Source organism: Geotrypetes seraphini, chromosome 12, assembly GCF_902459505.1.
Source record: "Geotrypetes seraphini chromosome 12, aGeoSer1.1, whole genome shotgun sequence".
Lineage (NCBI taxonomy): Eukaryota > Metazoa > Chordata > Amphibia > Gymnophiona > Dermophiidae > Geotrypetes > Geotrypetes seraphini.
In genome coordinates this window covers 76,716,558-76,742,310 of record NC_047095.1, presented here as the reverse complement: position 1 = coordinate 76,742,310, position 25,753 = coordinate 76,716,558, and the positions used below count along the sequence as shown (strand labels likewise).

General features: G+C 41.0%; 2 protein-coding genes across 7 annotated transcripts in view; one reads left to right on the top strand and one right to left on the bottom strand.

Annotated features, from left to right (window-relative positions):
• MED8 (mediator complex subunit 8) overlaps nt 1–11,357 on the bottom strand; it is a 69,126-nt gene extending 57,769 nt beyond the window's left edge. The window contains exons 1-2 of one of the 3 annotated variants that reach the window (XM_033916165.1): nt 11,240–11,357; nt 1,975–2,093 (exon numbers count right to left, since the gene is read on the bottom strand). In XM_033916165.1, the coding sequence (XP_033772056.1) occupies nt 1,975–2,093; nt 11,240–11,245 (125 nt within the window). In that variant the 5' untranslated portion in view covers nt 11,246–11,357. Of the gene's footprint in view, nt 1–1,974; nt 2,095–9,949; nt 10,052–11,239 lie in introns of those variants that run through there. The other 2 variants (XM_033916164.1, XM_033916166.1) reach the window with 2 other exon arrangements.
• SZT2 (SZT2 subunit of KICSTOR complex) overlaps nt 11,247–25,753 on the top strand; it is a 523,775-nt gene continuing 509,268 nt past the window's right edge. For all 4 annotated transcript variants that reach the window (XM_033916162.1, XM_033916160.1, XM_033916161.1 and 1 more), the window contains exon 1: nt 11,247–11,379. In XM_033916162.1, the coding sequence (XP_033772053.1) occupies nt 11,365–11,379 (15 nt within the window). In that variant the 5' untranslated portion in view covers nt 11,247–11,364. The remainder of the gene's footprint in view (nt 11,380–25,753) is intronic.

Sequence of the window (25,753 nt, the reverse complement as noted above, 5' to 3'; positions counted from 1 at the left end):
CCTGCTCAAAAGAACTTACAATCTAATTATGAGAGACACAATGGACAAAAATGGTAAATCAATATACGCTGCTCATCATGTAGGGAAATACAAAGGGAAAAGAAGCAGACAGGATAGGGGGCTACAGAGGGAATGACAAATAAGGTGCTTTACAAATTGGTAGGGTAAAGACTTAAAAAAGTTTTGAAAAAGTGGGCCTTCAGCCTGGACTTTAATACCACCAGGGATGGAGCCCGATGCACCAAGTCAAGCACATTGTTCCAGGCATACATGTATGGTGCAGCAAGGTAGGAAGGACAGAGTCAGGAGCTGGCTGTAGAGGAGAAGTGTACAGACGAGAGATTTGTCCAATGAACGAAGTTCTTGGGGCAGAGTATAGGGAGAAATGAGAGATATTGAGGAGCTGCAGAGTGAATACATTTCTAGGTTAGTAAGAGGCGTTTGAAATATATGTGGTAGTGGACATGGAGCCTATGAAGTGACTTGAGGAAAGGGATAACTTGAGCATACCTATACCCACTGTATCATTTCCATAATCTCCCCAACCCTGAAATGTCCTGTCTAAATTAGATTGTAAGCTCTTCTAAGCAGGGACTGTCTATTGTATGTTAAAATTACAGCGCTGCATATGCCTTTAAGCGCTATAGAAATAATAAATAGTAGTAGTAGCATAACGACACTGGCAGAATACGAGGCATGCAGCAGAATTCTGAACCGACTGAAAGGAGAGAGATGGTTTAGTGGAAGACCTGTGAGAAGCAAGTTGCGAGAGGAAAGAAGATCATGGATTAGGGTCTTGGCAGTGTGCTCAGAAAGTTATGTAAAAAGAAGCGACAAGTTTTAGTGGTCTCTTCGATAAATGAGGAAAAAGAAAGAGATGAGTTAAAGATGACCCATGAGAGTGTTATCCACTAAAATAGAGAATAGAGGAAGGGGAAAAGCAGTTTAGGAGGAAAGATAAGGAGTTCGATCTTGACCATTTTTACTTTTAGATGGCAATGAGACATCCAGGCAGCAATGTCAGCCAGGCAGGCTGAGACTCGGACCTGGATGCCCATAGAAATTTTGGCCGTACAGTTGTCAGCATAGAGATGGTACTGGAAGTACTTGAAGAATACTATTAATACAGGACTTTGAAGGATGCTATTGTCCGTCGCTGCCTGGACTTCCTTTCAACTCGACAGATTCTCGATCCTCTACAATCTGGTTTTCACCCCTAACACTCTGCAGAGACTTTATTGCAGGGACACATGCAGTGCATAATAGAGACGAAGCAGAGGAAGACTTAAGCAACGTTTTGCTCTTTTTGTTGATTTCTGTCCCTGCAGCATCTTACACTGATAAATCATCTGTTGTAGGTTCGTCTATTTGAAGGTTCAGTGGCCCTGAGGAAGTGGCGTTATGCCACAAAAGGATCAACGGCCTTATTGATTGGGAACTTTTGTTTAAAAAGTAAAGGATTTAATGGTATATTTTTCCTTGCGGTGTTTAATTGACAAAAGTTTTTTATGCCTATGATGTGCAATAAGTAAAGTCACAGTATACTAGACCAGGGGTGTCAAAGTTCCTCCTCGAGGGCCGCAATCCAGTCGGGTTTTCAGGATTTCCCCAATGAATATGCATGAGATCTATTAGCATACAATGAAAGCAGTGCATGCAAATAGATCTCATGCATATTCATTGGGGAAATCCTGAAAACCCGACTGGATTGCAGCCCTCGAGGAGGGACTTTGACATCCCTGTACTAGACTCGCTGCAAACTGAGGCTTTTTCTTTCGCCCTTAACAAGCACTTTGGCATTTTTGTAGTTATTTATGATGGAGCGTTTGAACGTTATTGAGCATTTCTCCTCCATTCCTCCCACTTTTTATAAGTGTAGATACCAAAATAAAGCACATAGCGGCAATAGCGAGAACATATACAACAGCTGAAAAAGTCAAAAGCATTGTGGGATAAATCTCATGCTTTTCTTACCATGTGAGACGTTCATACTCATTCTCTAATTTATAGATGAAACTAGCCAGCGAGTTCTTCAGATCAGCCACTTGGTTGATAAGGGCATCAACAGATAACTCGAGTTGCTTTTCTTCTCTCTGGAACCATCAGAAAAAGACCAATATTCCTAGTATTTCCTTTCTGACATTACCGTTTGTCTCTGCTTCATTGTTTTAATTAATTTATTATGTTTCACTGTAATTACCTGAAGTATGTAAAGTCAGATTAAAAAATCTGTATATATTACATTACATTAGTGATTTTTATTCCGCCATTACCTAAGCACACAAACCCATCCTGCCAGATTCAATACAATACTTAAATAATTCTACTGATAAAAATTAGAATATCACTTCTAACTCACTAGTATGGCAGCTCTTATATTATATTGATAATATTGTAACAGAAGGTGCTAAGCAAGGTTTTTTGACAGAGAGATAAAAGGTATTTATTAAACAAACATCCTATGACACCCATTTTTTATACTTTACCAAAGATCCATAAAAATAAGGAGAAACCCCCGGGACGTCCCATCATGTCCTCTAAAGGATCTGTATTGGAACCTCTATCTTGCTTTGTGAATTATTTTCTGAACCCACTGGTTGAAAATAGTCCTTCTTACATCAGGGATACTAGTCATGTATTAAATTTGCTAGCAGAAATACCAGAAACTGATTTCCCTTTTATTTTGGTGTCTTTTGATGCGGCTTCACTGTACACCTCAATACCACAAAATGAGGCAATTGAGGTGGTGAAATAATTTTTAGATAAGAGAGCAAGGCCCCATCTTATTCCAACAGATTTTCTGATGCAATTAACATCTATAGCACTGAAGGAGAACTATTTTCTATTTGAAGACAAATATTACAGTATATCCAAAAGAAGGGAGTAGCAAAGGGAGCTACTTTCGCTCCGTCTATAGCAAATTTATACATGACAAAATTTGAAGATGACTGGATAAGTAAATCCCCTTTTTCACAACATATTTATCTCTGGCATAGATTTATAGATGATGTGATTATGTTGTGGAAAGGTTCAGAAAATACCCTGAAGAGTTTTATTGTTTGGTTAAACTCATGTGATGATAATTTGATTTTTACAATGATTTATTCCACAACCAAATTAAACTTTTTAGATTTGGAAATTCAACAAGAATATAAAATGTTTAAAATTGATGTATACATTAAGGATACTGATAGAAATACTCTTTTATCCTATGACAGTAACCACCCAGGTAGAATAAAAAATAGTCTTCCCTACTCGCAATTTATTAGACTGAAAAGAAATTGCTCAGATGATGACAGATTTAACAAACAAGGCAAGATTTTAGAAAATAAATTATTAGCTAGAGGATATCCCAGAAAGATAGTCAAGAAGGCATTTAAAAGAGCAAAATATTGTAATCGTGATTGGCTGCTATTAAAAACAACTAAAGAGAACATGAGTGATAACACAGTAACCTGTGTCATCAGACAAAACAATTTAAGTGGTGTGATATCTAACATATTACATAAATACTGGGATATTATCACCATACACCCAGCAATGCAACATCTTAATCTGAGAATAGCATACTCTAGGGGTAAAAACTTAAAAGAAATTTTAAAAGGTGGTGAGAATAAGTGTAAACAAAAGAATGATAATTTACCCAAAGGTTTTTTTAAATGCCTTTCTTATAATATTTGTGAGATATCAGTACAAACCTAAGCCTGGAGAAATCCCAGAGATAACAAGGAATATAAAATAGCTCATTTTTTGAATTGTAAATCTACCCATGTTATCTATATCATCATTTGTCCTTGTAAAACGTTGTATGTAGGGATGACCACTAGAGCCTTTAGAACAAGATTGTTGGAACACAAATCCAACATTAAGTGCTCTAAAATTTCAGAACCTTTGGTAGAACACTGGATCAGTTATAAACATAAGTTTGAAGAGTTAAAATGTTTGGCAATAGATCATGTTAGATCAGAAAAAAGAGGAGGAGATAGGAGAAGAATTTTGTCACAAAAGGAAACCAAGTGGACATTTCTATTAAATTCAGTAGAGCCGAATGGACTTAATGGATATATTTATTTATTTATTTATTTATTTAATTAATTTATTTATTCGATTTTTAGCCCGTCCTCCCAAAAGAGCCCAGAACGGGTTACAAAGTACATCCATAATAATCCAGACAGAGCAGAGATGACAGTTTACATAAATTACAATATAGACATGACAATAAAACATATGTACTAAGTAGCATCTGGTGAAATTAAGTGACAAAGGTGAGTTGACTGGGTGGCATTTCAGGGTGAATGACTTTAAGGCGCTGGGTTAGTAAAGAGGAAGGTTTTCACGGCCTTCCTGAAGTTTGAGAGAAGGAGGAAGATAAAGCATGGAAGCTCTGGATACATCCCTGTAAGTCCTGACATTAGCAAACCAGGTGAAGTGGGATAGGAAAAAGACAAAGATCACTTTTCTCTTTACAGAAAAACTGCCCTCACCCCCTGCAACTGACATCTACCTTATCTATCTCTGCAGCTGATAGAAACAGTAGATTAACTGTGGAAAGATATTTCACATCATTGACTAAAGAGCATGCAAAGATGGGGAAATACGCTGTTTTTAAGCTCAATTAGCTACTGTAGCAGTAAAACTAGAGAAAAAAGCAACAGGTCCTGAGGCTGTGGGTTTGCTGTGGTTTTACACCAATGCCCCACCCAGCCAGATACAATGAAGAGATAAACAGACCATGGTCAGAAGGCAGAATTCTCAGAAGAGAGAATTCACAAGAAATATCATCTAATAGAAAATATTGGAGATATTTGCAGTTGGGAGGGGGGCTTGTGCTCAGAAATACTAATATGGTGGGGAAACAGGCATTTCGGGGAAAAAGGTAGGTCTTACGGAAAACAGGGCGAACATATAACATGACGCAGGTGAGAATAGCCAATAAATGAATGTAGTTAGGCAGTAATGCATAAGTAAATAGCCAATAAGGATGTATCATGTGATTTAGGCCAACGTGGTGTTGGCCACTAAGAAATGTATAAAAACCAGGCCTTTAGAAGGGAGAGGGGAGAACAGACTCCTGAGGATCTCCAGGCCTGGAGATCACCTTCTGTTACGCTATATGCTAAATGATTTATTCCTGTAAGCTGTTATTGATTGGCTAAATAAATATATACTTATTGAAACCAGTATATAGCGTTCGAGGTCTCATTACTGAGGTAGGCCTGGACAGCGGCCTACATCAAGTTCCAGAGTCCATCTAGTGATCTGACAGAAGGAGGGATTGTGTGCCAAAGTTTGGGTATGAAATGTGAGTAGGAGCGTTTGCAGGTAGTTTCAGTTTTGAGGGAGCAACCAGAAGGTATGGTCAGTCGTTTTTCTCCTTGGGACCTCAGTGGTCGTTTTGGGAAGTAGATTTGTAGTTGAGTTTTCATGTAGTACGGAATCGTTTCATGGAAGGTTTTGAAAGCGAGGAGCAGGGCCTTGAAGGTGCAGCGTTTTTGAATGGGCAGCCAGTGCATGGAAGCTAATGCACATGGTCGCGGATGCCTAGGTTTTTCAGAAGGCGGATTGCAGGGTTTTGTACCCTTTGGAGGCGAGAGAGAGTTTTAGTAGGCAGGCCCATTAGTAGAGCGTTACAATAGTCTACGCGGGATAGAACAAAAGCATAGAGTAGTTGGGCAAATTCAGATTCTGAGAAGTAGGCAAGTATGGTTTTTAGCTGGCGGAGGTAGTAGAAGGAGGATGATACTAGTTTGGATACGTGATCTGTCATTGATAAATTAGAGTCAAGAGTTACTCCTAGGCTGCGGACGTTGTCTTTGGGTGTAAGGGTGTTTGTGGCCCAGGAAAAGGACGGACGGGGGTATACGCATACATCTTTGTGGATCCAGAGAAGTTCTGTCTTGGATTCATTTAACTGTAATTTGTTTACGGTCATCCAAGACTTTATTTCAGTTAAGCAAGACTGGAGATATTTGATTTGTGTGTCTCGGTGACGGCCTAGGGGAAGATAGAGTTGTAGGTCGTCAGTGAAGGAGTGGATTCTGATGCGGTGTTTACCCGCTATGTCCAGTACTGGTTTGACATAGATGTTGAAGAGGAGAGGTGAAAGTAAAGCTCCCTGAGGCACTTCATAGTGGAGTGGTTTGGGTTCAGATAAGGATTTTCCTAGTAGGACTCTCTGTGATCTGTCGTTCAGGAATGAAGAGAACCATTGAAGTGCATTGTCACGGATTCCAATGGACTTTAGCCTGGACAAGAGGAGAGAGTGGTCTATGGTGTCGAAGGCGGCACTGAGGTCTAATAGTACCAGCAATGCATCATTTCCATCATCTAGGATTTTCCAGCAGTCATCTAGGATGTCCAAAAGCACAGTTTCTGTGCTGTGGTGTTTCCTGAAGCCCGATTGGAAGTTGGAGAGGGTGGCGTTTGTCTCCATGAAGTCTTGCAATTGCGTGAGTACAGTCTTTTCCAATATTTTTGAGATGAATGGAAACCATTTTTATGATATTTATGAGTAATTTGTTTGACATATGGTTTTCATTTTATTTATGTTTTGCACCTTATTAGCACTTGAGCACTTTAATTTGCATATCATGGGGAATGATTTTTCCAATATTAATAATGTTAGTCTTTATTTGTTGTTTTTATTTGATAAGTCACTTTTGTTTATTTATTTATGTAATATAGTGATATTTTGTATTTTCCTCGTTTTGGTTTAGTTTGATACTGTTTAAACAGGTACGCTGTTGAATTGATCTTTATCTGTGATTTTTTTAGCCTTTATTTACCACTGGAGTCAGGAGAGAGCAATGCAGTAGTGGGTGTTGCACAGATTTTTTGAGCAATATGCATTCGGTGTTATATTTGAAAATAGTTAAATGTGGGAGTCAGTATTTAAATGCAATACATCATTTTTCCTTAATCATGCGCTTAAAGTATTATTCTTTGTGCATAATTGCATGAAATGAGCAATACAAATGGCGCTGCAACTGAATTCACTGTTGCTAAGCAACTCCAGCTCTTTAAACGAGAGGACGTATGATGACGTTTTTTGAGCAATATGCACGCGCGGGTAAAATTCAGTGACATATTTGATAACAGTTAAAAGTGGGAGTCAATATTCAAATGCAATACATCATTTTCCATTAAACCTGCACTTAAACTATTATTTTGTGTGCATAATTGCATGAGATGAGCAATACAAATGGCGTTGCAACAGAATTTATTGTTGCCTAGCAACTTCAGCATTTTAAACGAGAGGACGCATGATGTTTTTTGCCCCACGCTTGCGCTTTTACGTTTAGAAACCTTGCAATGCTCATGCGTGGATCAGTATAAATGGCGCATGTGCATAAGGTTCCATAGCTAAGCAGCTCCTGCCTCAAAAACGAGAGGACGCCAAAACTAAGGTGGGTAAATCATAGGCTAAATTGTTTAAACTTTTAAGGGTTGATAGTGGTTACATTCAGGGGATTTTAAAGGAGAGTTTGGTTATAATCTATTTTGGTTAATTCCGTGTCTCTCCTAGTCAGTAGCATTATAATAGGAGCTAGTATGCTCTGTGGTTTTGTTTAATTTTGGTTCTGTTTTGTAAGTCTAATAAATTATTTAAAGTTTTTAAACACGTATTTATATGAACATAGTGGTCCCTAGTGGATTTGCGTTTCATTTTAAAGTTTTTGTGATTCTCATGTGAAAAATTAAGTAAGATTTGCGTTTCATTTTAAAGTTTTTGTGATTCTCATTTGAAAAAATCAAGTAAGAAACTACTAGATCTGGCGCACAGTTTAGGGATAAAATTTCTCACAAAAGAAGGGAAAAGGCCAAAAAAGATCCATGAACGCATGACAGCAGTTTATGGTGTGTCTGCCGCATCATCCTACACAGTAAAAATTTTGGAGCAAGCGGTTTAAATAGGGTAGAGAGTCCACTGAAGATGACCCTTACACTGGACAGTCTGTGGAAGCAACTTCCACAGAAATGTGCAAGAAAGTCGAGGATTTAATTTTGTCAGGCAGATGACTTAAGGTTTCCTGAATAGCTGAAGAAATGGGCATCTCAGAAGGTACAGTTTTGAAAATAATTCATTAACAGTTGGGCATGTTCAATGTTAGTGCAAGATGGGTTCCAAGAATGCCGATGCCATGTCAGAAGGCCATGAGGCTCCTGTGCTGTCAAAATTTGGAGATGCTCTGCAAAGACCAAGTGAATTATTTTCATTATTTGGTGACCGGAGATGAAACTTGAATCTGTCACAGAGATCCTGAGTCCAAAATAAGGTCAATGCAGTGGAAGCACAAGTCATCCTTCACCCCCCCCCCCCAAAAGTCAAGACAGAAAATTTGAGCGCAAAGTCTTGGCAACTGTCTTCTGGGAAGATGAATGACTTTTGCTTCTGGAGTTCATGCCACACAAGACGAACAATCTTCCGCTACAGGTAATTGAGGCCAGCAGCGTGCCAGATTTTAAGACAAAATGGGATTGGCACGTGGGTTCTCTTCAGAGGAAGGTAGGGGTGGGTCATTAGTGTGGGCAGACTAGATGGGTCGTGGCCCTTTTCTGCCGTCAGTTTCTATGTTTCTATGTAACTGAGGAGAATTACGCCAACATAATGATTGCGGGAGCCAATCAAGGAGAAAAGACAAGAATCACAAATACCAAATACAGATTCATTCCTTCGTGGATGACATCTAACTATACCTACCGCTAGGATAAATCAGTGATGCCCAGATCACAAAACTCCTAAACTGCATCTTGGAAATTAAAAATGTGATGTCTGTCAACAAATTACAACTAAACACCTCTAAAATGGAACTCTTTTGGTATCCACAAAGAACACTGGAACTGCACCGTCCCTCGCAATGCTGGGATTCAACTACCATAGCTGCAAAAGACCAAGCACAGAGTCTAGGAATAATCCTTGACTCCAAACTATTGCTTTCCAACCATATCTCTCAGGTGGTATCTTCCTCATTTTACTACCTGCAACAATTCAAAAATTCAAATTCAAAAATTTCTGAATCTGACTTCACCCAGCTACTGTAATGTAATGTAATGTAATGTAATTTATTTCTTATATACCGCTACATCCGTTAGGTTCTAAGCGGTTTACAGAAAATATACATTAAGATTAGAAATAAGAAAGGTACTTGAAAAATTCCCTTACTGTCCCGAAGGCTCACAATCTAACTAAAGTACCTGGAGGGTAATAGAGAAGTGAAAAGTAGAGTTAGAGGAAAAATAAAAATAAAATAAACATTTTAACTCTATGCCTTAGTCCTCACCCGGCTGGGCTACTGCAATGCACTATTCAATAGTCTCATGGCGAAGAACATATGTCATCTCTGGTGTGTACAAAACACAGCAATCAGACTTCCAAAAATCCTCCATGCCCGCGACCCTGTCTTCCAGGCTCTATCGTTGGCTCACTGGCTTCCCATAGTCAAACGTTGTATCTTTAAAGGCCTGATGCTAGTGTTTAAATCTTTACATGACATGGCGCCGGGCTATATGATAACCAAGCTTCCTCCGTACGTGCCAAACAGGTCCCTTCGTTCCCAGGATGAAATACACCCCAAAATGACCCCTAGTCGTGCTCTTCAACTGCAAATTGCCAAACAACGTTTGTACTCCCACTTCATACCAACCCACTGGAATCAAGTGCCCCCACAGATTAGATCCCTTGAAGGACTCAACTTTAGGAAAGCAATAAAAACATATCTCTTCACCTAACTCCCCTGTCCACGATCGATAGATTACAAAGAAATGTATATTGACACAAGATCCTCAGTAAGTGTCAAGTTAAAACAAAAACTTGTATTGAAAAACCTTGCACTGCAACTATGGCAAATTGCAACCTGTAAACTGTATATAATGTATGTTAGCCTGTAATCCATTTTCAGCTCTTTAGGGAGGATGGGATAGAAAACAAAATAAATAAATAAAAACTCACAGCAGGCATGATACTTCTTCATGACAATGTGCCGCCGGTGCACATGACACAACAATCACAGGCTGCCATTTGTGAATGTGGGTTTCAGAAGCTGAACCACCCATCCTTGGATTATTTCCTGTTCTGAGTTTGAAGAAATCTCTGTGTGGACAGTGGTTTTCAATTGATGAAGACATCAAGGAAGCTGTGATGTCCCGGTTTGAAGGTCAAACAGAAGAATTATTTTCAAAGGGGTTAAAATCATTGCAGGAAAAGTGGATGAAGTGTATGGAGCTATGAGGTGACTATATTGAAAAATAAAATAAGAATTTTTTGAAAATGCCTCTCAATACTCTGGCCAAAGTCACCAATGCAAGCTGTGCTTTCTGCATTCAGGCCAGCTGCATCTGAAGGGGATCTGTCTGCAGGGACCAACACAACAGTAGGGCGTGTCCTGGAGTGGGAGCATATGGGCCTAATAAAATCTTCTCAGAGCAGATTAGAAAGACACCTTCCAACTGGAGAAAGGCAGTACAGCCCATTGAGGAAGGAGGCAGAGCTGAAGAAAAATGGTAGGATTCCTTCTGCAACAGCTTGCAACCCATTGGTCAGGACCCGTACGCCCTCTGTAACAAAGACTAGGGGGACACTCATTACAGGGAAATACTTTTGTAAACCAATTGGAGGAAATATTTTTTCTCTCAGAAAATATTAAGACCTTGTGATAAGAGCGGTTGTAAGAAAGATTTGGACAATTTGCTGGAGGAAAAGTTCAGTGTGTTATTGAGGCAGACATGAGGGAAGCTATTGATTGCATGGGATGTTTGTCAGGTACGAGCAACCTGGATGGGCTAATGGGCTAGATCAGGGGTGTGAAAGTCGGTCCTCGAGGGCCGGAATCCCGATTTCCCCAATGAATAGGCATTGAAAGCAGTGCATGCAAACAGATCTCATGCAGATTCATTGGGGAAATCCTGAAAACCCGACTGGATTCTGGCCCTCGAGGACCGACTTTGACACCTGTGGGCTAGATGGACCATTGGTCTGAGCCAGTAAGGCTATCTGTGAAGAGCAAATAGCAAAGCAAGGGAAAAAGGACCATGATGTAAAGACACAGAGTAAAAGAAAACTTCCGGTAGCTTCTGGTGAGTCTATGTGAGAGATGATCTAGTAATTTCACCAACTGTTTAGTGGAGGAGAGCGGCCAATGAAGTGAAATGATAGGAATTGTATGAGCGGCTTCGGATGTGTTCGTGGGCTAAAGGGCCCCTTTTTAGGAAGCGAGAAAGAGCCAATCCCGGCTCACCCTACCTGCATGTCGGCGGGCGCCCATCTGCCCCGGATCCAGACGAGGCCCAGCGCTTCCGGGGCAACGATGACGTCTGCTTCCGGGAGGTGAAGGGTGGTGGCGCGCGCTGCTCCGAGACAAGAGCGACATGAGCGAGAGCCAGGTAGACCGAATCCCTTCCGCTTCCTTCTGCCTAGCCACCGGGAAGCCGGACATTGCCCTGAACTCGGTAGCTTCAGCGCACCATTTTCATCCCCCTTCTCTAATGCCTCCACCTCTGCCCACAGCCATGCCAAAGCATTCTGACCATTACCTCTGACGGATCCCACCTGCCCATCCCAGGCCCTCCACCCTTCGACCACCCTCAGATTACTCCGGAGCCTCTCATTGCACACTTTCCTTTTCATGTGCATTTATTTTACGTACGTCTCTGTCATATCTCCCCTCCCGCGCCTTTCCTCCGAGATCTTTAAGTCTGTCCCCAAATGCCTTATGATGAACACCATGCACCATTTTCGTAGCCTTCCTCTGGACCAACTCCATCTTTTTTTTTTTTTTTAACATTTTTATTGATTTTTTTCATATAACAACACCTTTCATACAATTATCTTAAAAATACACTTGATATCTTCATAACATATTTATATACAACATATCATATATTTTCCTTATAATTTTAGACATCATATAAAATATAATGATTTATCAATTATTATTTAATTATGAATCCCTTTCCCTCCCCTTATGTTGTTAGTTGCCTATAATATAACAACTATTAAGATAATTTATTTATATTTTATGATAAACAGAATAAAACCCACCCTTCCCTCTCCTCCTTTAACCATTATCTTATTATGGGAAAAATTATATCAATCATTACAAAAATCTGTTAATGGTCCCCAAATCTTCTTGAACTTATCAATATATCCTTTCTATGTTGCAAATGTACGCTCCATCTTATATATATGGCAAACTGAATTCCACCAAAAGTTATAATTCAATCTGTCACAGTTCTTCCAGTTATGTGTAATTTGTTGAACTGCTACACCAGTCAATATAAATAAAAGTTTATTATTATTTGACAAGATTTGACTTCAAGCTCTCATTGCAGTACCAAACAAAATCATATCATATGTCAAGGCTACCGGATTTTCTAACATCCTCTTAATTTGAGGCCAAATTGATTTCCAAAATAGTAATATGAATGGGCAATAAAATAGAAGATGATCTAATGTCCCCACTTCTAGATGACAATGCCAGTATCTATTAGACTTAGAACTTTTATCAATTCTATGTAAACGAGTAGGGAGTCATAAATACCACTTCAAGACTCAGACGTAAAGGAAACATAAGTCTCCATTCTAACCAGAACCAATCTGGTATATTTTCAATGGGCTCTGGGAGGATCCAATACATTCCTTGACGCATAATATAGGCTTGATGGTACCTATAAAAATTTGGAAAATTTACCCCACCCTCCGCAATTGGTCTTTGTAAAGATACTAGAGCAATTCTGGGGTTTTTGCCAAGCCAAATAAATTTTGTTAAAATCTTATCTAATTTTTTATAAAAAGACCCCTGAAAAAAATTGGTATCATACCCATTTGGTAACAAACTACAGGTAAAATCATCATTTTAACAGTTTGCACTCTCCCCTACCAAGATATATGTAAAGGATTCCATTGCTCACACATTTCTGTTACCTTTTGTAATAAATTTTTTTCATTGACTTTCATAGTATCATCCACTGTTTTTGTAATCCAAATTCCTAAGTATTTTAAACCCTCCTCCTATCAGATAAAAGAAAATGAATCAAATAAACTTTTTGTACAGTGTACATTAAGTGGAAGCACTTCTGATTTATTCCAATTTATTTTATATCCTGAAAGTTTTCCAAATTTCTCAATCAAATCAAGCAAGTGTGGAATGGTTGTTTCCGGATTTCTCAAATAAAGTAAAATATCATCTGCATATGCTGATAATTTATATTCTCTATCTGAATGCGGAATACCCTGTATCTCCTTCAACTTTTCTATAGCTAACAACAAGGGTTCCAAAACAATATCGAAAAGCAAAGGAGATAGTGGACATCCTTGTCTAACCCCCCTCTGCAGAATAAATCGTTCTGAAAAATTGTTATTAATATACAATCTAGCTTTTATTATTTGTATAAATCCGGATCCTATTCCAAACCATTCCATTGCTTGATACATGAAGTTCCATTCCACTCTATCAAAAGCTTTCTCAGCATCTAATGAAATAGAAAATGCTGGGTCAGTAATGGATTTTGTCAAATACAACATGTGATGTGCCAGTCTAGTATTATGAGATGAATGTCTTTGAGCAACAAAACATGTCTGATGCATATCTATAATGAAAGGGAGAGCTTTAGCCAATCTTAATGCTAATGTCTTAGCCAAAATTTTCCCATCTACATTTATTAAAGAGATAGGTCTATAATTTGAAACCAAAGTGGGATCTTTATTTGGCTTAGGTAAAACTATAGTTACTGATTCAGCCATAGTACCTGTAATACAACCTTTATTTAGTTGTGTCTAATACAAATTTAATAAATAGGGCATTATGATGTTTTGGAATGATTTATAAAACTCCACTGTATAACCATCTCCACCTGGAGCGGATCCAACCCTAAGGGATTTCAAAGCTGTATCTAATTCTTTTAAGGATATTGGTTCTTCTAAACTTCGTTTTATATGTTCAGGAATTTTTGGTCCCTCTATTAATTTTAAAAAATTTAAACCTTCCTTTTCCTTTTCCAAATGAGGCTCAGAAGAATACAAATCTTTATAAAAATTTTTATATCTTTTTGAAGGTGCGGCCTCCAGAATTGTACACAATATTCTAAATGAGGTCTCACCAGAGTCTTATACAGGGGCATCAATACCTCCTTTTTTCTACTGGCCTATGCAATCTAGCATCCTTCTAGCTTTTGCTGTTACTTTTTCAACCTGTTTGGTCACCTTAAGATAATCACATACAATCACATTCAAGTCCCACTCTTCTGTCGTGCACATAAGTTCTTCACACCCTAAACTGTACAATTTTCTCTGGTTTTTGTAGCCCAAATGCATGACCTTACATTTCTTAGCATTAAATTATAGCTGCCAAATTTCAGACCATTCTTCAAGCTTCGCCAGGTCTTTCTTCATGTTATTCACACCATCCGGAGTGTCTACTCTGTTGCAGATTTTGGTATCATCCGCAGAGGCAAATCTTGCCCGACAACCCTTCAGCAATATCATTTATAAAAATATTAAAAAGAACAGGCCCAAGAACTGAACCTTGAGGCACACCATTGGTAACATCCCTTTCCTCAGAGCAATCTCCACTATCCTCTGTCACCTTCCACTCAACCAGTTCCTGACCCATCCCAAGGGCACACAGTTTATTTATTAGACGTCTGTGTGGAACAATATCAAAGGCTTTGCTAAAATCTAAATACACCACATCTAGTGCACATCCTCTATCCAATTCTCTGGTAACCCAGTTAAAGAAATTGATCAGATTTGTCTGACAAGACCTACCTCTAGTGAATCCATGTTGCCTCCATTCTTGTAACCACAGGATTCCAGAAAGTTGACCATTCTCTGTTTTAAAAGCGTTTCCATTAATTTGCTTACCAGAGAAGTCAGACGTACCGGCCTGTAATTCCCTACTTCTTCCTTACTTCCACATCTATTCTTTCCTTCTTTCTCTCCCACCTTTTTTCCCACTTTCTCTTCCCCTTTCTCCCCCCACTCCCTCCTTCTGTTCCCAAAGCAGTAGAGCCGGTCCTGACAACCCCCTACCTCACTCTCCGTTCCTGAAGCAGCAGAGTGTCTTGACAAAACTCCCTCCCTCCTTTACTCACTCACCTGAAGCTGTAGTGGCAGCCGATAAGCAGAGGAAGTGTCGGTAAACAGACTGCTTCTGCCTGTTCACTCTGGAGTTTCCTTTCAGCTGAAGGAGACTTGCCTCATATGTATTTATGGCACATAGATATTTACACATCTCTATCATATCTCCCCTCTTCCACCTTGCCTCCAAAGTATACATATTGAGATCTTCAAGTCTTTCTCCATAGACTATGACATAGACCATCAATCATTTTAGTAATCTTCTGGACCAACTCCATCCTGTTCATATCTTTTGAAGGTGCTGTCTCCTAAATTTGTACACAATATTCTAAATGAGAGTCTTATACAGGGGCATCAATACCTCCCTTTTCCTACTGGCCATTCCTCTCCCCTTGCACCCAAGCATCCTTCTAGCTTTTGCTGTCGCCTTTTCAACCTGTTTGGCCACCTTAAGAGCATCACATACTATCATACCCAAGTGCTGCTCCTCTTTCACCCCTAAACCAGTGTTCCACAAACTTTTCAGCACGATGGGACACTAAACCAGGTACCCTGGCTGGAACACCTCTGGAAGTGCGCGGACATCGACGTGAAGACATTATGCGCATGTGTGACATCATCCTGTCAATGTCCGCACATCACAGAAGCCCTCTGGTCACAACCCTGAATCTCACTTCGCCGTTGGGGGATCCTGGAGGAGGAGAGATGCCGGCAAGGAGGAGAGTCATCGGAGACAGCTGACTGCCTACAGGATGTGCCTTTCCACCTCTCCTCCTTACCGGCATCTCGGGGCACACCTGGAATCTGCTGCGATACACTGCCCTAAACTTTACTGTTCCCTCGGGTTTTGGCAGCCAAAATGCATGGCCTTGGATTTCTTAGCATTAAATCTTAGCTGCCATATTTCAGACCATTCCTCAAGCTTTACTAGCTCCTTCTTAACGTTATCCACCCCATCAGGGGTGTCAACTCCATTTCTGCATACAGTTCAAACTCCTCTTACTGACCTACAAGTGTATTTGCTCTGCAGCTCCTCAGTATATTTCCTCTCTCATCTCTCCCCACATTCTCCCCCAGTTACTCCGCTCTTCTGATAAGTCTCTCTTATTTGTAGCCGCCTCCTTTACAGCCAACTCCAGACTCTGTCCCTTCTACTTTGCTACAATATATGCCTGGAACAAACTGCCTGACTTAAGAACATAAGAAGTTGCCTCTGCTGAGTCAGACCAGAGGTCCATCGCGCCCAGCAGTCCGCACCCACGGTGGCCCATCAGGCCCATGACCTGTACGGTGATCATTGTCTGAACCCTTAAATCCCCTTGGTCTCTATCTATACTCTCTCTATAACTCTTCTCTACCTCTATCTGTATCCCTCAATCCCCCTATCTTTCAGGAATTTATATAATCCTTCTTTAAAACCCTGTAGTGTACTCTGTCCTATCACAGCCTCCGGCAGTGCGTTCCATGTGTCCACTACCCTCTGAGTGAAAAAGAACTTCCTAGCATTGGTTCTAAACCTGTCCCCTTTCAGCTTCTCCGAGTGCCCCCTTGTACTTGTGGGCCCCATTAGTCTGAAGAATCTATCTCTGTCTACCTTCTCGATACCTCTCATGATCTTGAAAGTCACTATCATATCTCCTCTGAGTCTCCGCCGGGTCAGACCAGGGATCCATCATGCCCAGCAGCCTGCTCCCGCGGCGGCCCTCCATGTCCTTGACCTGTAAGTTCCCATCACCTGACTTGTTTATACCCTAATCCTGAAGTACCCTGTATAATACCCCTGTAATCCCTTTCTCCTTCAAGAAGTCATCCAAGCCCTTTTTGAAGCCCATTATTGTACTCTGTCCTATCACCTCTCCTGGAAGCGTATTCCAGGTGTCCACCACCCTCTGAGTGAAGAAGTACTTCCTAGCATTCGTCTTGAATCTGTCTTCTTTCAGTTTTTCCGAATGCCCTCTTGTTTTTGATGTCCCTGCTAGCCTGAAGAATCTGTCCCTCTCCACCTCTATACCTTTCATCTCCCCAGCACTCCGCGCTGAACACTGGCTCCCAATTAACCAACGCTGTGCATTCAAAGCCCTGGCAATAGCACACAAAATAATTTATGCCACCACCCTCTCCTACATAAAATCCAAGCTACCCATCTACATCCCCACCCGCACCCTCCGCTCAGAAACGGAGATACGCCTATGCATTCCCCCTGGAGGGTCCCTCCTCTCAGAAACTGCCCGCAAATGCTCCTACAGCCACTTCATTCCCCAACTCTGGAACCAACTCCCCCCTCAACTCAGGCTACAGAACTCACTAATGACATTCTGGAATCCTCTTCAACTAAAGGTCACCCTCAGTCTACACCCAACCCCTTAAACCCCACCTCTACCCTTCTTTCTCCATTCTAATCTTCTGCCTAAATTTCTGTATAGTCCACTCTCATCCTATACTCAAATCACTTGTATCTAAACTAAACTACTTATATTTAAACTACTGTTCTTAATTTGCTGTATAGTCCCTATATCTAAACTGCTGCACAGTCTTGTATGTCCAAGTATTTAAATCTACTGTATAATCTTGTATGTCCAATTCACTCCATTGTGAATGTTTACTTGTAAACCGTTCTGAGCTACTGGGAGGACGGGATAAAAATCTAAATAAATAAAATAAATAAATAAATATAGGTCTCTATCATGTCCCCTCTAAGTCTCCGCTTTTCCAGGGTAAAGAGCCCCAGTTTCTCCAGCCTTTCGCTAAATGCAAGGTTTTCCATGCCCTTAATCATTTTTGTTGCTCTTCTCTGGACCCTCTCGAGCATCACCATATCCTTCTTAAGGTGCGGCGACCAGTACTGGACGCAGTACTCCAGATGCGGACGCACCATTGCTCTATACAGTGGCAGGATAACTTCCATCGTTCTGGTAGTGATACCTTTTTTGATAATGCCCAACATTCTGTTCGCCTTTTTTGAGGCCGCTGCACATTGTGCCGCTGGCTTCATCGTTGTATCCCCCAATACCCCCAAGTCTTTTTCAAGTTTGCCTTCCCCCAATACCCTCCCTCCCATCGTATAGCTGTACATCGGGTTCCCTTTCCGTACGTGCAAGACTTTACATTTCTCTACATTGAAGCTCATCTGCCATCTTTTTGCCCACTCATCCAGCTTGTTCAGGTCACTTTGTAGATCTTTGCATTCCTCAACAGTTCTGACCCTACTGGAGAGTTTTGTGTCGTCCGCAAATTTTATAACTTCACACTTCGTCCCTAATTCCAGGTCATTAATGAATATATTGAACAGCAACGGTCCCAGCACTGACCCCTGTGGGACACCACTCGTGGCCCCTTTCTAGTCAGAGTAGTGTCCCTTTACTCCTACCCTCTGCTTCCTGTCCGCCAGCCAATTTTTGACCCATCTGTGCACGTCCCCTTCCACCCCGTGGCTCCACAGCTTCTTTAGTAGGCGCTCGTGGGGTACCTTGTCAAAAGCTTTTTGGAAATCCAGATATACGATGTCTATAGGGTCACCTTTGTCCAGTTGTTTGCTTATCCCCTCAAAGAAATGCAGTAGGTTCGTTTGGCATGATCTTCCTTTACAGAAACCATTCTGGCTTGTTCTGAACAGATTATTTTTTTCTATGTGCTCATTGATGCTTTCCTTGATCCGTCTCTGGCAGTATTCAGATCCAGATTCAAAGCCCACACACCTGCTATGCACCCATATCCATCTTATCATTCCCTCTGTAATTCCCCCACCTGGGCATAGTGTATTGATGCACCTTCTTGTCCAGTTTGTCTGTCTTGACTAGATTGTAAGTAAGCTCTTTTGAGCTGGCACTGTTTCTTCTATGTTTTGATATACAGTGCTGCGTAAACAGTTTGGTTTGATATAACGGCTAAAGTGGAGAGCAGCCGCACGATACTTAAAGTCCTAGATTTCAAACGTATGGACTTTAATGCAATGGAGAATACCTGAAGAAAGAACTGTTATGATGGGAGGACATAAGAGAAGTGGAAAGACATTGGTCTAAGCTGAAAGGAGCGATAAAAATGGCTACGGACCTTTATGTGAAGAAAATAAATAAAAACAAGAGAAAAAAGGAAGCCGATATGGTTCTCCAAACTAGTGGCGGAGAAAATAAAGGCGAAAGAGTTGGCGTTCGTGAAATATAAAAAAAACCCAAGAAGAGGAGTGCAGAAAGGTCTACAGAGTGAAACTGAATGAAGCCAAGAGAGATACGTCTGGTGAAAGCACAGGCGGAAGAACAAATGGCTAAAAATGTAAAATAGGGAGACAAAAATTTTTTCAGATATATTAGTGAACAGAGGAAGATGAAAAATGGAATTGCTAAACTAAAAGATGCTGGGAACCGATATGTGGAGAGTGATGAGGAAAAAGCAAACATACTAAACAAATACTTCTGTGTTCACGGAAGAAAATCCTGGAGAAGAACCGAGATTGTCTGGCAAAGTTACACGAGAAAATGGAGTAGTTTCTGCGCTGTTCACGGAGGAGAGTGTTTATGAGCAGCTTGAAAAACTGAAGGTGGACAAAGCGATGGGACCAGACGGGATCCATCCCAGGATACTAAGGGAGCTCAGAGAGGTTCTGGCGAGTCCTATTAAAGACTTGTTCAACAAATCTCTGGAGACGGGAGTGATTCCTGGGGATTGGAGGAGAGCGGATGTGGTCCCTATTCATAAAAGTGGTCACAGGGATGAAGCAGGAAACTACAGGCCGGTGAGCCTCACTTCAGTTGTTGGAAAAATAATGGAAGTGTTTGGGGATTAATAATCGGAAAGAACCGTATATGCTGGGAGGAGAGAAGCTGATTGCACGGACAGGGAGAGGGACCTTGGGGGTGATAGTTTCCGAAGATCTAAAGGCGAAAAAACAGTGTGACAAGGTGGTGGCTGCTGCCAGAAGGATGCTGGGCTGTATAAAGAGAGGTGTAGCCAGTAGAAGGAAGAAGGTGTTGATGCCCCTGTACAAGTCATTGGTAAGTTCCCACTTGGAGTATTGTGTTCAGTTTTGGAGACCATATCTGGCGAAGGACGTAAGAAGACTTGAAGCAGTCCAGAGGAGGGCGACAAGAATGATAGGAGGCTTGCGCCAGAAGATGTATGAGGAGAGACTGGAAGCCCTGAATATGCATAAACTAGAGCAGTGGTCTCAAACTCAAACCCTTTGCAGGGCAACATTTTGGATTTGTAGGTACTTGGAGGGCCGCAGAAAAAAATAGTTAATGTCTTATTAAAGAAATGACAACTTTCCATGAGGTAAAACTCGTTAGTTTTCACTTTTTGCATGTTGCACTGCTTTCAGCTGTGTATAGCTGAAATTATCAGAAGCAATTAAGGAAAGATTTATAAACTATAAAGAGTTACCTCATGCAAAAAATTGATTTGGATTGTAAAGTATGAACTGCAAGAGGCAAGATTTTGGTGTAGTCCTCTAGGATTTTTTGTAGAAGGGAGAATCAATATCCGACTTGTGCCTAGAAAACTTGTGCCTTAAGTGTCTGGTGGCCACATCCGCAACCGCCTGCAGCTCTCACCTCCTCTAGCACCAGACAACTGCCATCTTACATCAAGCAGTCAGTGCCAGGAGAGGTGCCTAATTTTGCGAGAGTTCATAAAATTACGTACATATGCACAAGCTGCACTGCCTCCAATGGTTACCTAACATTCTGGAACGTTGTCCGCCTCACGCTGTAACCTCACGCAAGCGCTTTTCTGTGTCTGTACGCGATTGTCCTCTTTACTCCACCTCACAATTGCATACAGATGCAGGAAAGCGCTTGTGTGGCGAGCAACATTCCAGAACAATGGTAACATACCAAGGGCCTCAAAAGAGTACTTGGCAGACCACTGCCCTAGAGGAAAGGGACAGGGGAGATATGATTCAGACATTCAAATACTTGAAGGGTATTAACGTAAAACAAAATCTTTTCCAGAGAAAGGAAAATGGTAAAACCAGAGGACATAATTTGAGGTTGAGGGGTGGTAGATTCAAGAGCAATGTTAGGAAATTCTACTTTACAGAGGGTGGTGGATGCCTGGAATGCGCTCCCGAGAGAAGTGGTGGAGAGGAAAATGGTGACTGAGTTCAAAGAAGCGTGAGATGAACACAGAGGATCTAGAATCAGAAAATAATATTAAATATTGAACTAAGGCCAGTTACATTACATTACATTACATTAGTGATTTCTATTCCGCCATTACCTTGCGGTTCAAGGCGGATTACATTCCAACTAAAAAACAGGAATTACATACAAATTAAAAGGAGTTGAATAAGCGATGACATAGAATTTTTTAAGGTAATAAACATTGGATAAAGAGTTACCAAAGGGAATTGGAGGTCTTTAGGAGGTAAGAATATGGTGAAATTATGGGTTTTAGATAGCATTTGATAGGTAAAAGTGTTGTTAAGAGTAAGAGGTTTTAAGAGTGGGTGTGGTTAGGACTGTTTCAGGGCTTTCTTGAAGAGTATAGTTTTTATTTGTTTTCTGAAAATCTTGTAGTCTGGGGTGGTTAACAGTAGGTTGGAGATTTGGTTATCCATTCTTGCAGCTTGAGTGGCTAGGAGGCCGTCGTATTGTTTTGACCGTTTTACTTCCTTGATCGGGGGAGGTGTGAAAGGGGAGTGCGTTTTTCTATGTCTGGTTGAGGTTGCTTGGATGAGGCGATTGTTTAGGTAGGCTGGGCTGTTTCCATTTAGGGTTTTGAATATCATGCAGTAGAATTTAAATAGTATTCTTTCTTGGATTGGTAGCCAGTGTGAGTTGATGTAGGCTTCTGTGATATGATCATGTTTCCTCAGTGAGTAGATGAGTCTCAGAGCAGTATTTTGGATTGTTTGTAGTTGCTTGGTCATCGTGGCAGGGGAGGGGAGGTAGAGGATGTTGCAGTAGTCTAGCAATCCTAGGATTAGGGATTGCACTATGAGCTGGAATTGTGATCTTTCAAAGAATTTCCGGACTTGTCTCAGGTTTCTCATTATTGCAAAGGATTTCTGTATGGTTTTATTTATTTGCAGTTGCATAGTGCAGCATCTGTCTATTGTCACTCCTAGTAGTTTTATGGTGGTTTGGATTGGGTAGTTGATTGAGTTAAGTTCTAAATTGGTTATGGTTGGGACTTTGTCATTTTCGAGGAGGATGAATTTGGTTTTATCTGGGTTGAGTTTTAGTTTGTGTTCTTTCATCCAGGTTGTAACTGTTTCTATTGTTTGGTGTATTATGTTTGTCATGATGGTCTTTGGCTGATCATATGGTATGAGGATGGTGATGTCATCCGCATAACTATAGATGGTAATGCCTATTTTATCCAGGTATGCCCCGAGAGAGGCAGTGTATAGGTTGAAGAGAGTAGGGGATAGTGGGGATCCCTGTGGTACGCCGCAAGGGTTTGACCAAGGATCTGATTTTTCTTTGTTTGATTTTACTCTGTAGGTTCTGGATTTTAGGAAGCCTTCAAACCAAGAATATACTGTATCTGAGATACCTATTGCATCCAAGATTTGGAGAAGGATGTTATGATCAACTAGGTCGAATGCTGCAGTTAGGTCCAGTTGTATGAGAAGCATTTTTTTTCCTGTGCTGAGGTGTTGTCTGGCTGTGTCCATAAGGGAGCCCAGGAGTGTCTCTGTGCTGAAGTTAGTTCTGAATCCTGATTGCATGGGGTGGAGTAGGTTATGGTCATCTAGATAGTTTGTGAGGAGTTTGGCTACTAGGCCTTCTGTAATTTTGACATATAGCGGTATAGAGGCAATGGGTCTGAAGTTGGATGGTTGGTCTGTTGGTCCTTTTGGGTCTTTTTGAATTGGGGTGATGATAATTTCGCTGAATTCAGTAGGGAAAAAGCCATCTGTGAGTGTTGTTTGTATCCATTGCAGAAGTAGAGTACGGAATTTTATACTGGAGGTGGTAAGGAGATATGCTGGGCAGTGGTTGAGGTCACAGGAGGCGTGGCTGTATTTTTTGTAGAGTTTATTGAATTCGGACCATTGTATGTTGGGGAATTGAGACCATGTTCTGTCCGCTGTAGTAGATTCTTTATCCGTGGGTTGGGTTGTGATTTCGTTTAGGTGGGATGGGGTAAAGTTGAGGGTGGCTCTGGCGTTAGTGATTTTGTTCTTGAAATGGTCTGCTAGAAGGGTGGCTGAGGGGGTTGGGTTGTTGTTAGTTGTCGTGTAGGGTTTGGTGTCCGTTAGGTCTTTTAATATTTTGAATAGTTTTTTGGTATCTTGGGTTTCTGTGCCTATTAGGTTTGTGTAGTGAGTTTTTCTCTTGTCTTTTAGTAGGATTTTATATTGTTTGTTAGTTTTTTTCCAGGCGGTTTTCGTTTGATCTAGGTTTGTTTTTCTCCATTTTCTTTCTAATCTTCTGCATTGTCTTTTAAGTTGGAGCAGATCATTGTCAAACCATTGGTCTGATCTTCTACTGGTTCTAGTTTTGGTTTGTAGTGGGGCTAGTTCGTCCTGGGTGTTGGTGGCTAGAAAATTCCAGTGAGAGATGAAGTCTTTTGGGTCGCAGTCCTGGAGTGTTTCATCTATTTTTTTCCAGAATACAGTTGGCTCGATATGTTTGCGTGAGGTGTATGTTGTTTTTTGAGATTTAGGTGTGGTTTTGTTCTTGGTCCAGTTAATGCTGAAATTGTAAGTGTAGTGGTCTGACCAGAGGGATGGGGACCAGGTTCCATTGGGTGTTTGAATTACTGGGGTGGTTGATTGGTGGGTCATGAAGGCTGCAATGTCTAGTTGATGTCCTTTTTCATGAGTGGTTTGTGGGTCTAGGATTTGGAAGGATAAGGCATTGAGAAATGCTAGACAGTTTTTTGCTGGTGTGGATTTTGGGTCTTCTAGGTGGAGGTTTAGGTCTCCTAGGATAAGGTTATATTCTGCTGTTAAGGAGTTTTGGTAGATGAAGTTTTCAAATTCAGGTCTCGTTGTGGTCCAATTTCCCGGTGTTATGTAACAGAGCATGCATGCTAGTGAGTTTTTTAGTGTGGAGCTTGTGAGATGACAGGCAAGGAAGTCCATTTGTGTGGTGGATGTTTTTTCTTGTATATTTAGGGTTAGGGCAGTTCTGGGCAGACTTGCACGGTCTGTGTCTGTATATGGCCATTTGGTGGAGGATGGGCTGGGGAGGGCTTCAATGGCTGGGAGGGTGTAGATGGGCTGGAGTAAGTCTTAACAGAGATTTTGGAACCCAAGCACAGTACCGGGAAGAGCTTTGGATTCTTCCCCAGAAATAGCTAAGAAGAAAAAATTTAAATTGAATCAGGTTGGACAGACTGAATGGACCATTTGGGTCTTTATCTGCCGTCGTCTACTATGTTACTATATATGTCTACAAGCACTATAGAAATGATAAATAGTGGTAGTAGTAGTAGTAAATCTTACCTGTCAGGCCTTTAGCGGTATCGCTTACAAATATGTTAAAAAGAACAGGCCCAGGACCTGAACCTTAAGGCTTACAACTGTGTACACTCTTGTCGCCTTTCAGTCTGGTGTTTTGCCCAGCATTTGCAACAGGCTTAGTGCTGTACAATTTCCGGAATTACCTCTGGATGCCCTTTTTAAACCCTCCTCCAGTCCTCTTGTGTCTTGGCCATTTTATGGTGAAATATGTTTATTAATTTTCAAAGTGCATAGAAAAACATCCATAACAAAATATAACAGGATCCTTACAATTGTGCACTAATATAAACCCCCCTCCTATTCCCCCATCCCCCCCAAAGAAAACCCACATACAAAAATCCCTGAGCTCATTGAAAGAAGAAAAAAACAGATTATGAATTCAAGAGTCTACTCCGGACCACAGGAGTAAGGGTCAACCAAAATCGCTCCCAAATCAAAGTAAATCTGTGGCCCGGGCCCGTGTGTCTACGTTCCAAGGAAGCGTGTATGATCATTAGCGATCTCCATTGACTATAAGTCGGGGCATCACTGGTCAGCCATTGAGTCAAGATAGCCTTCTTGCCTAGCAGCATTGCTCGTGCCACAAACGCTGAAAGGCCTTTAGGTTTAGGAGAAGCAATGTCATAAAATCCAAATAATGCTCTGGGGGTCGGGATCCACCGCCGACCCCAGAGAGAGGTATTATAGGATCCCAATCTAGTCCAGAACTCAAGAATACTAGGGCAAGACCAAAACATATGTCCCAAGGAGGCGTGTGCATGTATACATTTAGGACATTGATGAAACTGAGTGTTGCTCATCCGGTAAGCTCGTATGGGCGATATGTAGAGGCGTAAAATAAACTTTAACTGCATTTCCCAATGCTGAATATTGGAGGATATCTTTCTCAAATTTTTTACAACTTGCTGCATCTGATGGGAAGTAATAGCACACTGTAGATCTTCAGCCCAGGTTACTGCTAAAACATCAAAGTTAGGGCCAGGTTGACTGTCATGAATGCTCACTAGATGGAAACGAAGAGGAATCAGTTGTTGTGCAGACAAACTGAACAGTTCAGAGAGAGTCTCATGGCAGATGTCCGTCAAATGGCAAGTAGGCAAAGATCGGATATAATGACGGGCTTGAAAGTATGCAAAAATATCAACATCAGAAAGTCGAAACGTACGCTGTAAAGAAACAAAAGAAGCAAGTCTACCCTCCTCAGTATACATCTGAAAAATATAATGTAACCCCAAATCGGCCCACCTCTTAAAAGATACAGATTGTAT